This window comes from Ursus maritimus, unplaced genomic scaffold (genome assembly GCF_017311325.1).
Source record: "Ursus maritimus isolate PB19 unplaced genomic scaffold, ASM1731132v1 scaffold_14, whole genome shotgun sequence".
Taxonomy (NCBI): domain Eukaryota; kingdom Metazoa; phylum Chordata; class Mammalia; order Carnivora; family Ursidae; genus Ursus; species Ursus maritimus.
This window is the reverse complement of record NW_024423786.1, coordinates 59540872-59553737: the sequence shown is the minus strand read 5'-3', so window position 1 is coordinate 59553737 and position 12866 is coordinate 59540872. Positions and strand designations below refer to the sequence as shown.

At 63.2% G+C, this 12866-nt stretch overlaps 2 protein-coding genes and 1 long non-coding RNA gene across 6 annotated transcripts in view; 1 reads left to right on the top strand and 2 right to left on the bottom strand.

Annotated features, from left to right (window-relative positions):
* Positions 1 to 295: 295 nt before the first annotated feature.
* Positions 296 to 4263, bottom strand: SPAG7 (sperm associated antigen 7). The gene is made up of 7 exons (XM_040629880.1): positions 4110 to 4263; positions 1786 to 1853; positions 1472 to 1560; positions 1270 to 1354; positions 1059 to 1148; positions 820 to 976; positions 296 to 710 (listed from the first exon to the last, which is right to left on the bottom strand). Exons 1-7 carry the CDS (start codon positions 4192 to 4194, stop codon positions 601 to 603), a joined length of 684 nt encoding a protein of 227 aa, XP_040485814.1. The 5' UTR covers positions 4195 to 4263; the 3' UTR covers positions 296 to 600.
* The window catches only part of CAMTA2 (calmodulin binding transcription activator 2), a 17311-nt gene continuing 8678 nt past the window's right edge, over positions 4234 to 12866 (bottom strand). For 3 of the 4 annotated variants that reach the window (XM_040629869.1, XM_040629870.1, XM_040629871.1), the window contains 11 exons: positions 9667 to 9782; positions 8929 to 9113; positions 8539 to 8617; positions 8207 to 8429; positions 7808 to 8112; positions 6703 to 6899; positions 6297 to 6480; positions 6083 to 6154; positions 5601 to 5788; positions 5217 to 5291; positions 4359 to 5109 (listed from right to left, as the gene is read on the bottom strand). In XM_040629869.1, the coding sequence (XP_040485803.1) occupies positions 5046 to 5109; positions 5217 to 5291; positions 5601 to 5788; positions 6083 to 6154; positions 6297 to 6480; positions 6703 to 6899; positions 7808 to 8112; positions 8207 to 8429; positions 8539 to 8617; positions 8929 to 9113; positions 9667 to 9782 (1688 nt within the window). In that variant the 3' untranslated portion in view covers positions 4359 to 5045. Of the gene's footprint in view, positions 5110 to 5216; positions 5292 to 5600; positions 5789 to 6082; positions 6155 to 6296; positions 6481 to 6702; positions 6900 to 7807; positions 8113 to 8206; positions 8430 to 8538; positions 8618 to 8928; positions 9114 to 9666; positions 9783 to 12866 lie in introns of all 4 variants that reach the window. The other variant, XM_040629872.1, reaches the window with a different exon arrangement.
* LOC121102605 lies at positions 4383 to 7793 on the top strand. Its single transcript, XR_005834726.1, has 3 exons — positions 4383 to 4509; positions 5863 to 5967; positions 7192 to 7793. It is a non-coding gene; the product is annotated as an uncharacterized LOC121102605 (long non-coding RNA).

The window sequence follows — 12866 nt, the reverse complement described above, 5'->3', positions numbered from 1 at the left end:
TGACCTGTGTCACCTGTGAACCAGTGCCATCGGGGAGTCACTGTTTTCTCCCCATTTTCCATGTGAGGAAACAGGCACAGAGAAAGTCTCCCTTACTAGGAGCCCAGGAGCCCAGACTGGGCCGCGTGTCTCTGGCAAGTGTACTCTTTAAATGCTGTCTCCTATCAACCCCAGGAAAGGGCCAGGATCTGGCCATCCTCGGCCGGCGCCAACAAACATTGTACACCGTTCGCCCTAAAATTCTCTTCTCTTCCTCCCCGGGACCCACCTTTCTCTACACAAACCAACCGAGACATTGGGTGAAACAGTGTTTATTGAATGTAAAGTCATCCCAGCCCCACGGGGAAGAAAATTCCAAGGAGAAAGGAGAATAATACACATTAAATACCCACCTGTGCATCCGTACACACGCACCCACGAGCACACACGCACGCGCACACACACATACCCAGGCGCCAACGGTGACGCGTCAAACACCGGCCCCCCCGCCTGAGTGACGGCCGTAGGGAGGTGATGCGGAGGTGGGGCTCCAGGATGGGTTCTAGTAGCAGCAGCCTGTCCCCACCCCTGCCCCCTGCCCTGCCCCGGGGAGCCGCGGCCCTAGGAGGTAGGCGGACACTCTTCCCCGCTCTGCCGCAGGCGCTTCTTGGCCCGGATCTCATTCATGGCTTCTTCGATGGAGCGTGTGTCCCTCTTGTTGGCCACGGGCACTGCATGGGGGGAGTGGGGGTGGGGGTGGGGAGAGGAGTGTGGGGAGGGCCTAGGAGCCCTGCATCACAGCGCCCCCCACCCCCCGGCCCGCCCCCACCGGGGCCTCACCACAGCCATAGGTCTTGTTGGCCTGCAGCATGTGGGCCGCGTCCTTGGCTGCCCCCTTGCCAATGAGGTGGCTGTACTTGTCCTTGTAGTCGCTAGCGGGGCTCACTACCACAGGGCCCTGCTGGGCCGCCTCCTCCTCCTGCCGCTGGGCCAGCTCCTAGGGGTGCAGAGGCGAGGCGTCAGCGCTCAGGGGCCTGTCCCCAACCCCTCCCGGGGGTGGGCTGCCGGGCGGAGCTCACCTTCAGCTTCCGTTTCTCCTCGGCCTTCTGGGGGTCCCACTCCTCGCCACGACGGTACGAGTCCAGCTCTTCATCGGACGGCGCAAACTCCTGGGGATAAAGGCACCATGGGGTCGAGGCTCCACACACGTGTTTCGTCCAGGCCTCTCTCCCGTGGGGGGGGACGGAGGCTGGAAAGGAGAGAGGAGGGCAGGGGGCTTGGGCCTTTCACCTTTTTGAAGATCATGACGTAGCGACACTCGTCATCTTCCCCGAAGGAGAAGGACGTCAGGCCGGCCACTTCCACCACATCGTGTCTGGGAAGGGAGGCCAGGGGAGGGGGGGGGAGTATGTAGGGCCGCCAGGGGCCCAGCACCCCTTCTCGGGGGTCCCCCGCTGGCCCGCTCACGCCTCCCCAGCCCAGAGACACTCACAGGATGCTCCTCTCTATCTTGTTCATCGGCTGAAACTTTTTCTTGATCTGCCCACTGTCTTGGATGAAATCTGACACCTCTTTCTCCATCTTGGGAGACAGAAGAGGAAGACATGAGGTGACTGCCCCACCCCAATACCCCTCTCCCGAGCCGGGCCAGCGGGCCCTACCCCCAATACTTTCCCCAGCCTCCATGCCACGGGCCTCCAGGCTTCTCACTGGAGACTTCTGGGAAAACCTGGGTCCTCAACCTTCCAACTCTAACTCATTGGAAGTCCTTCCTGAGGCTGCCTTTGCCACCTCCAGTGGGCTCACCCTTTTCCGAAACTCCACTTTCTGTTGTTTCTCTTGCTCCTGCAGTTTCTTCAGACGGGCAGCCTGCTCTGAGGGTGAGAAACGGCAGCATGAGGCCGGGGCTGGAGGCAGGGGTGGGGAGAGTCTGTAAGGCTTCACTCGAGGCCTGGTGTACCCCGGGAGAGGCCTCCACTGGGAGAGCAGGGTTAGTACCTGCTCCCCACGCGTCTGTGCATGCGTACTCTGTGCACGGCACTGTGCTAGGCCCTGTGGCAGACACAGACACGGAGCTTTGCCCTTCAACAGCTCACACTTTAGTGGGAGTGACAAGTAGAGCCATGCTTGGCCCCATTTCCCAGCCCCACCGGGGAGTCCGATTCACAGGCATTTATTTCATGCCCACAACGCACAGAGACCTGGGACCGCTGGGGAGCTGAGAACAGATTCGGCCCTGGCCTCCAAGAGCTTACGGTCACTGTCTACACAGGAAAGGGGAAATTATTTAACTTCCTATATTCTGTAACACCCCCACTTCTCACTTCCACGGACAGGAGGGCGCTGAAGTGACTAGTCTGACACCCTGCTCCTTTGGGACTGCAAGTGTCCAAGGTGAGGTGCAAAGATGCTCCCCCAGCTCGGGTCTTAGCACCCCTTCCCCTCTGTCCGGCCACTTCGAATCCCCCGTCTTGCTGGCCCACGTGCACAGATCAGGGTCCTCCAGATGCACTGGACCGCTTCCCATTTTCCTAACCACTCCACGCCTTTGCACCTGTGGTTCCTCCTCTTGCAAACTGGGACCCACCATGAGTCAGAGTTGCTCACTGCCTCCCCTGGGGCCCAAGCACTTTGGGTTCACATACTCACTCTAGCCAAGTGCTGAGAACCAACACGGTGTAACTCCTTATTTGTCTGCCCTACAGACTGGGAGCTGCTAGCAGGCAGGGACCCTGTTCACCTCCTATCCAGTTATTCTCCATAGCCTGGGGCGGGACAGCTTGGGGCTCTCCTCTGTCTGATCTTAGGGGCTTTACCATCCGTGCATCTTATCTTGACCACTGACTGTTCTCTAACTGGTCTGTGAATCTCCCCTCTGCATCTGAGCAGGTGGCGAGAGATGGAGGTCAAGAACGTAAGCCAAAAATAAAGAACAACAACAACAACAAAAAGAGTGCAGGCTTACCAATCACAGGCGGGTTTCAAACCTTACCACTTAGTAACCCTGTGACCTCAGGCAAGTGACTGAACCCTGAACTTCAGCTTCCTGGTCCAGCCCCGCCGCTAACGCCCAGCTCCCACGTGTTGGCCCCCTCCCGGGAAGTCTCGAACACACATCTCTGTCCAAAGGGGCAGGTGGCTCTCCTCTGGCTGAAGGGCCCCCCGTCAGCCCCCTGCAGGGCGGGTCAGAACCCCTGACAATTCCTTTCGCGGGCGTACCAAGGGGGCTGTCAAACTTGGGTGTGATCATTCCGTGCGAGGCCCAGACTGCGGGCTCCCTGACGATGGGCGCGGCCCCCAGCCCCCGCTCGACACTTAGTGCAGGCCGCTCCGGAGGCGCCCGGCCAGCCGCCCCGCTCCGCCCCGGCCCCGCGCAGGGACCTGAGCCCGCCCGCCCGCGGACGGCTGCCGGGGAACCGGGAGGGGGGACGGCGGCCAATCGGACGGCCGGGGTGCCCTGGTGCCTCCAATCAGCAGCGCGGCCCGCCGGCAGCAGGGAAGTGGGCGGCTGCCCACGAGGGAAGGGCGGTGGGGACACGGAAGGGACCGGGGAAAGCAGGTAGGAGGGGCGCAGGCCACCCAGCGGGCGCGGCCACCAATCGGAGGCGCCGAGGGTGGGGTGCGCCCGAGGAAGGTCGCACCAGACGTCGTAGGCAGAACCCGAAATGGAGGGGACCAATGGGAGCGAAGGGATTGCGGATGGGCGAGCCCTGGAGCCAATCGGAATGCGGATGGGGTGCGGAGAATCGTGAGCCGGACACGCCCCATTCCGACGTGCTGGCGGGCCCAGACGCGGGGGCCGGGGGAGCGAGGAACGCCAAGGGGCTGGAGGCAGCCAGCCAATCAGGGCACGACAGCGGCGGACGGGCGGGCCCGCCGGCGAATGGGAAACAAGGACTGCGGAAGGCCAGTAGGAAAGAGGCGGGAGGCTGGCGCTGGGCTCCAGGCAGCCAATCACCGGCCGCTAAGAACAGCGGGCGGACCGGCAGCCCTTTTAGGGACTCTGGGGGTCTCTGTAGGGGCCTGTGAGGGGGTCTTTCAAGGTTGAGGAGGCGGCATCGTCCGAAGGGGCAAGAGTGCGGTCCTGAGAACCGGACGAAGAAAGGCGATTGTGGATTTGGGGTCCTCACCTCGGGCCTTGCGCCGAGACTCCTGGTCCCCGAGGCTGGGTGGCTTCTCCATGGAGCTCAGGATGGAGCCCAGTAGGTCCGCCATCTTGGGAGTGACTGAGAAGGGGCGGCGCGTCTTAAAGGGAAGGGCGAAATGCCTTTAAGGCCGGAAACACGTCGGAGGCGGAAAGCTCTGCGCCCGCCCCGCCCGCCGCCGCCCGCGGCCCCGCCCGCCCGCCCGCCCCGCGCAGACAGAGGCCGGAGGCTGGCTGGTGCAGCGATGTTTAATGGCAACTCGTAGAAACCAAGCCCATGCACAAGTAGAAAGTGCTCGTGGAGCCGGCCGGGGGGCCCCCGCCGCGCCGTGCAGCCCTCCCCGCGGCGCCTTAAATAGATTCTTCACTATACTCTGTATGTTACAGTATGTACAGGCCCCCTCCCCTCGGGGGACGGGGGGACGGGGCGGACTCCGCGGCGCGCGCTCCCGCACAGCCCCTCCGGCCCTGGCACTGCGGGCCGCCGGCGGGCGACGGGGGAGGCGCGCCGCAGAGGGAGGGGACACACGCCAACATGCGGAGTCGGGTGGGGGCGCGGTCGGCCCTGCGACACGAGGGGCGCGCGGCGGAGGTGGGACCGAGGCGGATACATTCAGAGACGCGTCCAACAAATAAATAAGGCAAGTCAGGAAGGATCGAGGCGGGTGCAGGCAGAGAGGGAGCCGTGGAGAAGGGGCAGGCAGGGCTCCGGAGGTCACGGCGGAAGATGCAGGGAGGTGGGGTCGCGGGTTTGGGGGGCCGGAGGGGGGCCCGAAAGGGGGAGGCGCGACCCAGGGGGTTGAGGTGGGGTAGGGCGGAGGGGGACAGCTGCCGACAGGGGGCTCCCCTCCCCCGGAGAGCCCTCTCCCTGTTAAGACTGCCAGAAGCGGCCCCCAGGGCGGTGAGGAAGGCGGGGCGCAGGTCAGGTGGCCAGTCCGGGCTGGGGGAGCCCTTCCAGCTCCTGGTTCTGCTTCAGTTCCCTCATCCTGCAGAGAGACGGGGAAAGAGTCAGGAGACCAGCAGATGAGGCCACAGGGACGGTGGGATGGGGGTGTGGAGGTGCCCAGGGGGACCCAGCCAGAGAAGGGAGCACCTGTGTCGGCAGCGCCGCAGGAATCTCATGATCTTCCGGGCTGCCTGGTCCTGCTTCTTGGTGAGAAAGGAGCCTCTGGTGGAAGAGGAAAGGATGAGGGTCTGTGGCACACCAGCGCCCTTGCCCTCAGCCCTGGGACCCAGCAGGTAGAGGCAGGTGCAGGATGCTGGGCCAGCCCCCGGGACCCAGCAGGGAGAGGCAGGGGCAGGATGCTGGGCCAGCCCCCAGGACCCAACAGGGAGAGGCAGGGGCAGGATGCTGGGCCAGCCCCCGGGGCCCAGCAGGGAGTGGCAGGGGCAGGATGCTGCTCTCAGCACCCCCCACCCACCCACCCACCCAGGAGGGAGGCAGGGACTGGGCACGGAGGGCTGCAGGCGGCCGTACTTGCTGCGGGTGGGCAGGCTGCCCGTGGGCCGGTGGGGAGGCCCGGGTCGGCGGCGGTAGGAGCGGTAGTGCTGCTGGATGAGCACAGCCGCCCGGCGGCTCTGCTGAAACCGCTTCTGTTCATAGTAGCTTCGGAACTTGCTCTGGATCAGGATGGCCGCCTGGGTCATCTTCTTATAGAGTGCAAACTGCAGACATGGGGGGGGGGGACAGGGGCTGAACTGGAGGGACAGAGACCTGAACCCCTGCGGGTCACCCCCAGGTTCAACTGGTGCAAGTCTTTAATCCACACGCTCATGGAAAGGCTGAATCATCACGGACAACCTCACACCCAGACCTCATGCCTAATACCTTAAGCGCAATCCAGGTCAGCTTGTGGAAAGAGAAGGGCAATTAGGGCTTCGGCAGCACTCTGGATGCTCGGGGCAGAGTGGGGGTAGGGGTGCGTGTGTGCGTGCACCTTTTAGAGTCCGGGCTCTCACCTGCTTGTACTTGCGGTAGCAGCGCTGGATCACAGCCGCGGCCACCTCCTGCTGCTCCTTCAGCCTCCGGCCCTGGGGCAAGAGAAGGAACTCAGCACCCAGGGGCCTGCCTGACGGACAGCTGACCTGTCCTTCGGTTTGCCGGGAGCCCATAATCTCCCCCGCAAGGCTGGGGCTGGTGTCATTCATGCCCGGGGACCCCCAGCGCTCTGACCTTGTACTTTCGGAAGGCCGTCTGGATGACGCGAGCTGCCTCGTACAGTTCCCGCTGCTCGTGATCCGACAGCGTCAGCAGGGCGAAGTCACTCTCCATCTTGCCACTGGCAGAGGCAGACAGAAACTCTGCCCAGGACGGTGCTGGAGGGACAGCCAGGCGCCCACGCTCAAAGGGCAGTTCGCTGTAGGGGAACAGGGAGAAGGGAGGTCACGGGGTATCTGAAATCCCTCCTCTTCTGCCCAGCGACAGAGCATGGAGAGGGACTTGGGAGCTCCCCAGACATTATCCTTTTCCCAAAGGCCCTGGGGCCTGAGCCGCAGTGAAGCTCTGGCTATGGGAAAGACTCCTTCCCTGCTCCCATCTGCCGTTGCCGTGTCTGGATGCTCTGTCCTGAGCTGGTCACCTGGGAGGGGCTGAGCTGGGGAAATGGTCCACGTTCTCCAGGTAGCTGGCCAGCCAGGACATGGTCTCACTGAGCCCCAGGGCCCCCGTCCGCTCCCTCATGGGCGCTCCGGCCTCGGGCAGGCCCACAAAGTCCTCTCGTTTAATCCGCTCTGGTGTGGCTTCGATGATTTGCTTGGCCAGTGAGATCATGTCCACCTGCACGAAGGAGAAGCTGCCAAGTCCCAAGCCGCCCCGACTGCCAGGTGTTCCCGCCCTGCCAGAGCTGTAGCCAGCGTGCGCTTCCTGTCCTGTCACTCCCCTCACCAGGCCCTGGGGCCTTGCGGATGGCCATCCCTGCTCCCCACTCTCAGGTTCTTGCATGCACACCCCCTGGGCTCCCATGGGGGCGCACAGCCCTCTGTGTGGAGACACCGTGGAAAACAGGACAGAAGGACGGGCTCCAGACGGAGATTCAGAAACTGAGCTAATCGAGCACTTGCCCTTCCAGGGTGACTGCCCACTTGGGGCCTGCCCGCGGCCACCAACCAGAACGTCCTCCCCGCAGGATTGGCCAGGCCCGCACCCCCAGCGCCCTCAAGGCCCCCTCCACAACCCCCTGTGGACTGGCTTCGCCGGCGACGCCCGCAGTACTCCGCGCCTGCCACACGCAGTGCGGTACTCTGTGCTGTTCTTGAAGCTGTCTGGACTTGTGTGCTGCCCAGTGAGTCCGATGGCCTCTCTGAGGCAGGCTTGTCCCGGGTTTGAGCAGAGCAGTGCGCTGCTGTGCCCCGAGACTCCTCGCTGTTACCCTGTGCCGGCCTCCCTGCTGCTCACCCCCATCACTCTGCCTGGTGTCCCTGAGAATCCTGTGTTCACGGATCAGCGGGGAACCCCTACAACCTAGCTCCAGCTGAGGCTGCTCCCCAGGATTTTTAACCTCTGATGCCTCATGATTTCCGAGTCACCAGCTCTGACAGCAGCTAAGCAAAGGGCTCCCGTGCCCATCCCCAAAACAAGGGTAACTGGCGCCTTCTTCCCAAACCAAAGCCAGACTGCTTCTGCCTCAGGGATGATCCGTGTCTGAGCCCCTGTCCCCCTCGCAGCTCCAGCCACGGGCGGCGTACCGGGATCACATCCACAGCCGGTGGGCTATCTGCTTCCTCCACAGCAGCCCCACCTTCTGGGGCTGGTGGGAGAGGAGGCGGTGAGGGGGCTGGCCCGTGGGGGTTGGCGGCATCACAGTCCATGAGGAATAGGGGGGCCTCGGGGGCACCTGCGGAGAGCGGGCCTGGGACAATCTCCTCCATGGCCATCTCGGAGGCTGGCAGAGGCGCAGGTGGAGGGCTGCCGTCTGGGGCACTGGAGTAGGCCGACGTGACAGAGAAGGTGCCGTCCGACAGCTCCGAGGGTGAGGACACGCTGCTCAGCCCTGTGAGGTGAGGGGGAGGCCAGGGTAGCGGGGACCCTGGCCGTCCCTCCTCCTCCCACCCACAGCCTCCTCTTAGACTGGGGACGACCCTCACCAGTGTCGGGGCTGGAGGACGGTGGCGACAGGGCGAGTGGGGGTTCGGCTGAAGCCTCCTGTCTCTGCAGTTCCTCGAGGCAGCGGGCAAGGCGCACGTGACCCCGGGAGTGCGCCACAGACAGGGGCAGCCGGCCCAGAGAGTCGGGAATGCTCAGCGCCTGTCTGTTCCAGCGGAAGAGGAGCACAGCGGCTTCCAGGTGGCCCAGGGCACAGGCCCACATCTGCGAGATGGTGGGGAGCGGGAGGTGAGGCCTGGCGCCCCTCCCTGCATCCCTTACAGACCTCCCCAGGCAGCACGCCCAGCCCCCCGGCTGCCCCGCGCGCGCTCACCAGAGGGGTGCAAGAGAAATGGTCCACGTTGAGCGGGTCCGCCTCTTGCTCTAAGTCCAAGCTCCCAGTGCCCACGCTCCTGGAGGATGTGGGACAGGGACACCGGAGCCCCATCAGGGTAAAGACAGGTAACATGGGAGCATCAGAATTGAAGGGGCTGGGGAGCATACTGTCTAGAAGCCCTAAGGTCAGTGGAGTGAGGCTCTCAAAGCGTGAGGAGCTTGGAAAATCAGCGTCACAAGTCGGGGGGTGTTAAAATTCCCCAACCGCAAGTCCTTTCCCAGCCCATCTTCCCACAGTGACCACAGCTCCCTCCTGGCAGGGCTCCAGGTCCTCTGGGCCCTCCTTAGTCCCCTGGCACTGGTGGCCCCTCCCCGAGGTCCTGCTCACCGCCACTGGCTCAGGGTCTCGATGAGGCGCGCGTAGCCCTGGGCGGCGGCCAGGTGCAGAAGGCTCATTCCCCGGAAGGGGCTTCCATGCGCCAGGCGTTCAGGACCCCTCCAGGTGGAGCGTGGGATCATGCTCTCTACCAAGACCACCACCCGTGCCTCAAAGCCGGGCCCCTGGCCTTCGTCCTGTGGAACAGACCCCCTCATGCAGGGACCTGAGCGTCTGGCCACCCCCATCTGTCCTCTCCCCACGCCTCCCCCTCCAGGTTCCCCCCACCCAGACCTCTGTGGGCCGTCAGCGCTCCCAGCTCGGGCTCCTGGGCGTCCCCCACTCCCACGGCTCACTTCTCCCAGCTGCTCCAACAGCCGGACCTCACAGGGCCTTGCCCATGTGCGTCTTCAGATGGCTCCGCTCAGCACCATGCCCACAGGTGGCCCAGAGTCCTCTCCCCACCCACATCCTCAGAGACCCGGGCCCACGAGTGCCAGGCCCCCAGGCTCCCCATCCCCTCCCCCACCCTCGCCTTCACCCCCCACCCCCCACCCCCGCTTCAGATCAGAAATAGTCTGAAGCCTGTCATGCCAAGAGGGTGCCCAGAATAGCCACTCCTGCCTCAGGGTGACATCAGGGAGGAGGAGACTGGGGACAGGAGGGACGGGAGAGTCCCACAGCAGAGCCAAGTTCTCCAGGGAGACCCTCCACGGCTCCCCACCCAGACCTCCCTCCTCGCGGAGGTACCTGGATTGGAGGCGCGTCCGGACTGCGGCAGGGAGCCTGCCCGGCGGCTGCCATGTCAGCCATCCGCTTCTCCATCTGCTCCAGCCGCTCCAGAATGGACATTCGGAACTGGTTGTCTGAGGGGGAAGAGGTACGGGAGGCTGAGCGGCGGGCGGGCTCTGGGCGATGCCCCCAACACCACGACTGGACCTGGGCCGCCACCTGGGAGGTGAAGACGCAGCGTCCCACTCTTTCCTCTTTCCCAAAACAACACCCCTTGACCCCTCACTCTAAATACGGCCCACCCAGGACGCAGTCCTTAAACCAGGGCTTTTAACACTACCCCCCGACCTGGGAGCAGAATCCGGAACCAAAACCACGTCCTTCAAGACACAGACGTGGCAGGGATTCCAGCGTGCGGCCCCGAGCTGCCCCAGATCGCTTACACGGGCACTCACGCACGCACACGCACAGCTCTCTAGGTGAGCCCTCCGTCCGTTCTCTTTGCCCCAAACGCTACCTCTGTCCCCCATGCTGGGGCTGAAGGACCCAGGGCCCCTCCTCTCTGTTATCCACTGCCCAAAAGAGCTCAGGGGCTGTGATTTAAAAAGCACCACCCCCTCCTCCCGGCCCCCCGCAGCTGTCCACAAAGAGGATGGCGGGGCTGGAAGGTGACAAAGACGGATCGCGGTGTCCACTCCTCCTCTTCCTCCCCCCACCCTGTGCACAAGAACGCACACACACACACACCAAGCTCTCTCTGTCCCCTCCTGAGATCACACGAGGACAAGGAGGGGAGGCGGGCGGGGATCCGAGCCACGGGAAAACAGGCACGGAACAGGGTGGAGGTGGTGGGTGTCCCGCTTGAGACACCAGGACAGAGGGGCTCAGGGTCTAGAGCTGATGGTGGCGAGGGGGGCGGACAATGAGCAGAAGGAGCAACGAGGTGAAGGAGGCGAGAGAAGGGACAGGCGAGCGAGTGGGGAGGCATGCCTGACAAGCAACAGGAAGGAGAGGGGCAAGTGAAGACGCGGCTCGAGGCCCAGGGCAACCTCTGGCACCAGGAAGCATGGGGAGGGAGGAGGCGCCCGGGGGAGGTGGGGCAGGGCTTTGGGAGGCCCCCCCACGGTGAGACAGCAGGGGGCAAGCGCCCCTGAGGGAAAGCAGTCCCTCTATGGAGGAGGAGGGGACCCTGAGTCGGACGCAGGGGCCGCAGGGACACGGAGCTCGGAGCCATGGGAGGGACCAGCAGGGAGGGAACACACACTTTTCGATTTAATACACATACGTGTGCGCATGTGTCTGTTTGTATAGGGAAGTGTGTCACAGTGTATTAAAGGCAAGTATCCCTGAGGAGTGATACGGTCAATTTTCTACTTTATGTTTCTCTGTTACTCCCAAATTTCTTACTGGAAACACCTATCCCCAAAAATAGAGGAAAAAACAGCAAGGAAATTGAAATACGGGCATCAGGACACACCCCACGTACACCCCACGTACACCCCACGTACACCACTCCAGACCCTGTCCCTGCTCCCGACCCCTGGCCATGCCTGCCTACATCCCACCTTTGGGACAGAGAGACAGGCCAAGAGCTGAGACAAAGACGGCGCCAAGATTTCTAGGGGAGAGGACGTGAAGGACAGTCGCTGCTGCCTTTAGACCTGACCCACAAAGCAAGAGCTGGGAAAGGGTGGAGAATCGGGGGTGGGGCAGCGGCCGCCTGAGTCCTGGGGGCTCTAGGAGCGCGTCCCACTCAAATGTTGGGCCCAACACAGGGAACTCACCGTCCAGTGACAACCAGTCGAGCTGAGTACTAGGCAGTGACAGGAACCGGCGGGCTCGATACTCAAAGAGCACAGAGGCGAGCGGGGCCCCTCCCGCCCCGCCACCTGCAAAGACACCAGCCCCACTTCATGGGCTGGGGGGGGCAGGGTCAGCGACATGGGCTCTCTCCCCAGCTCCTCCTCTGCCCTCCCCCGCCACCCCGTGAGAGCCACACGACCGTTTCACAGCTGGCTCCGCTGCGCCCTTGCTGGAGGCTGGGAGGCCCCTGGCTGACGTGGCTGTGCGGCCTCTTGGGGTGGGATTCCATTCATTCAAGAACTGAATACCTACTCCGGGCTGGGATTGCAGACCCTGCGGCCGTGTTAGTCAGCACCCAGGCCCGGTAGCCGAGGCTTCGCAGATACCTCTGCTCATGAAGCAGCCTGACCCCCCAGGTCCGGGTGCAGAGGTCACGGGCCTGTGACTGAGGTCAGGGAAGGAGAGGCAGCTGCTCACCAGCAGGGTACAGTGAGAGCTGTGTGCCAGGCTCTCCATGTCTATGGCCTCGGGGACGAAACCACCAGGCCCCGGTCCCCAGACTACAGGCTGACGAATCCCAGCACCCAGCTTCCCTGGTCTCCCCTGGCCTTTCATGCACCACGGGACAGGCTGTCAGATGGGGCAGCAAGTCTGTCACCCTGTCACTCTGCTGGTCCCTGCGGTCCCAGAGCAGCACTGACTGCTGGGTGTAGGGTAAGGAGCAGAGGCGGTGGCAGAAGGGCAGAAGTGAGCCTTGGCAATGACCTCTAGACCATGCTGTCCAACAGAGCTTGCTTCAGTGACGGAAACAGCCTGGATCTGCACCGTCCAGCACGGTAGCACGAAGCCACATGTGACCACTGAACTCTCCACACATGCTTACTGTGAGAGAAGTGCTGAATCTTACATTTGATTTCATTCTAATGAATTTCCACGGGCCCATGTGGCTAATGGCTACCTTACCGGACAGCCCAGGTCTAGGAGGCTATTTCCTTTAGTCCAAGACATGTTGGTCTCTCTTCTCATGCTCCCGAGAGCTCCCTGGATTGGAACCAGAGACTGACTTCAACCAGCCAGAGGGCCTGGATGGACAGTGGAGGCCCACTGGGTCAAATGCCTGAACTCCCAGGCAGGGAGGCCACAGGCCCGAGAAAGCAGACTTCTCCAAGGCCACCAGTCAGCTGAGGACTAGACTGCTTACACCAGAGCCTAGACCTTCTGACACATACACGCAGACTCATCTGCACGTTGGGGGAACACAGGGCTCACCTGCCCGTGAGCCAGCCCCTCCCCTGACTGCTCCCCACCCCCATACCAGGACAGTAGCAGCGTAAGACTCCAGGCTGGACAAGCGAGGCTGGCACAGCGATGTGATCAAAGACACAGGAGTAGTGCTCGGCGGCCTCTGTCCAGGG

Bases quoted from the DNA above. Each gene is read 5' to 3' on its own strand.
- SPAG7 (XM_040629880.1), bottom strand. From the start codon at position 4,194: ATGGCGGACCTACTGGGCTCCATCCTGAGCTCCATGGAGAAGCCACCC. The intron at 1,854-4,109 runs GTGAGGACCCCA...TCTCACCCTCAG, and splicing joins GTCTCGGCGCAAGGCCCGAG to AGCAGGCTGCCCGTCTGAAG. The intron at 711-819 runs GTGAGGCCCCGG...CCCCCCATGCAG, and splicing joins CAACAAGACCTATGGCTGTG to TGCCCGTGGCCAACAAGAGG.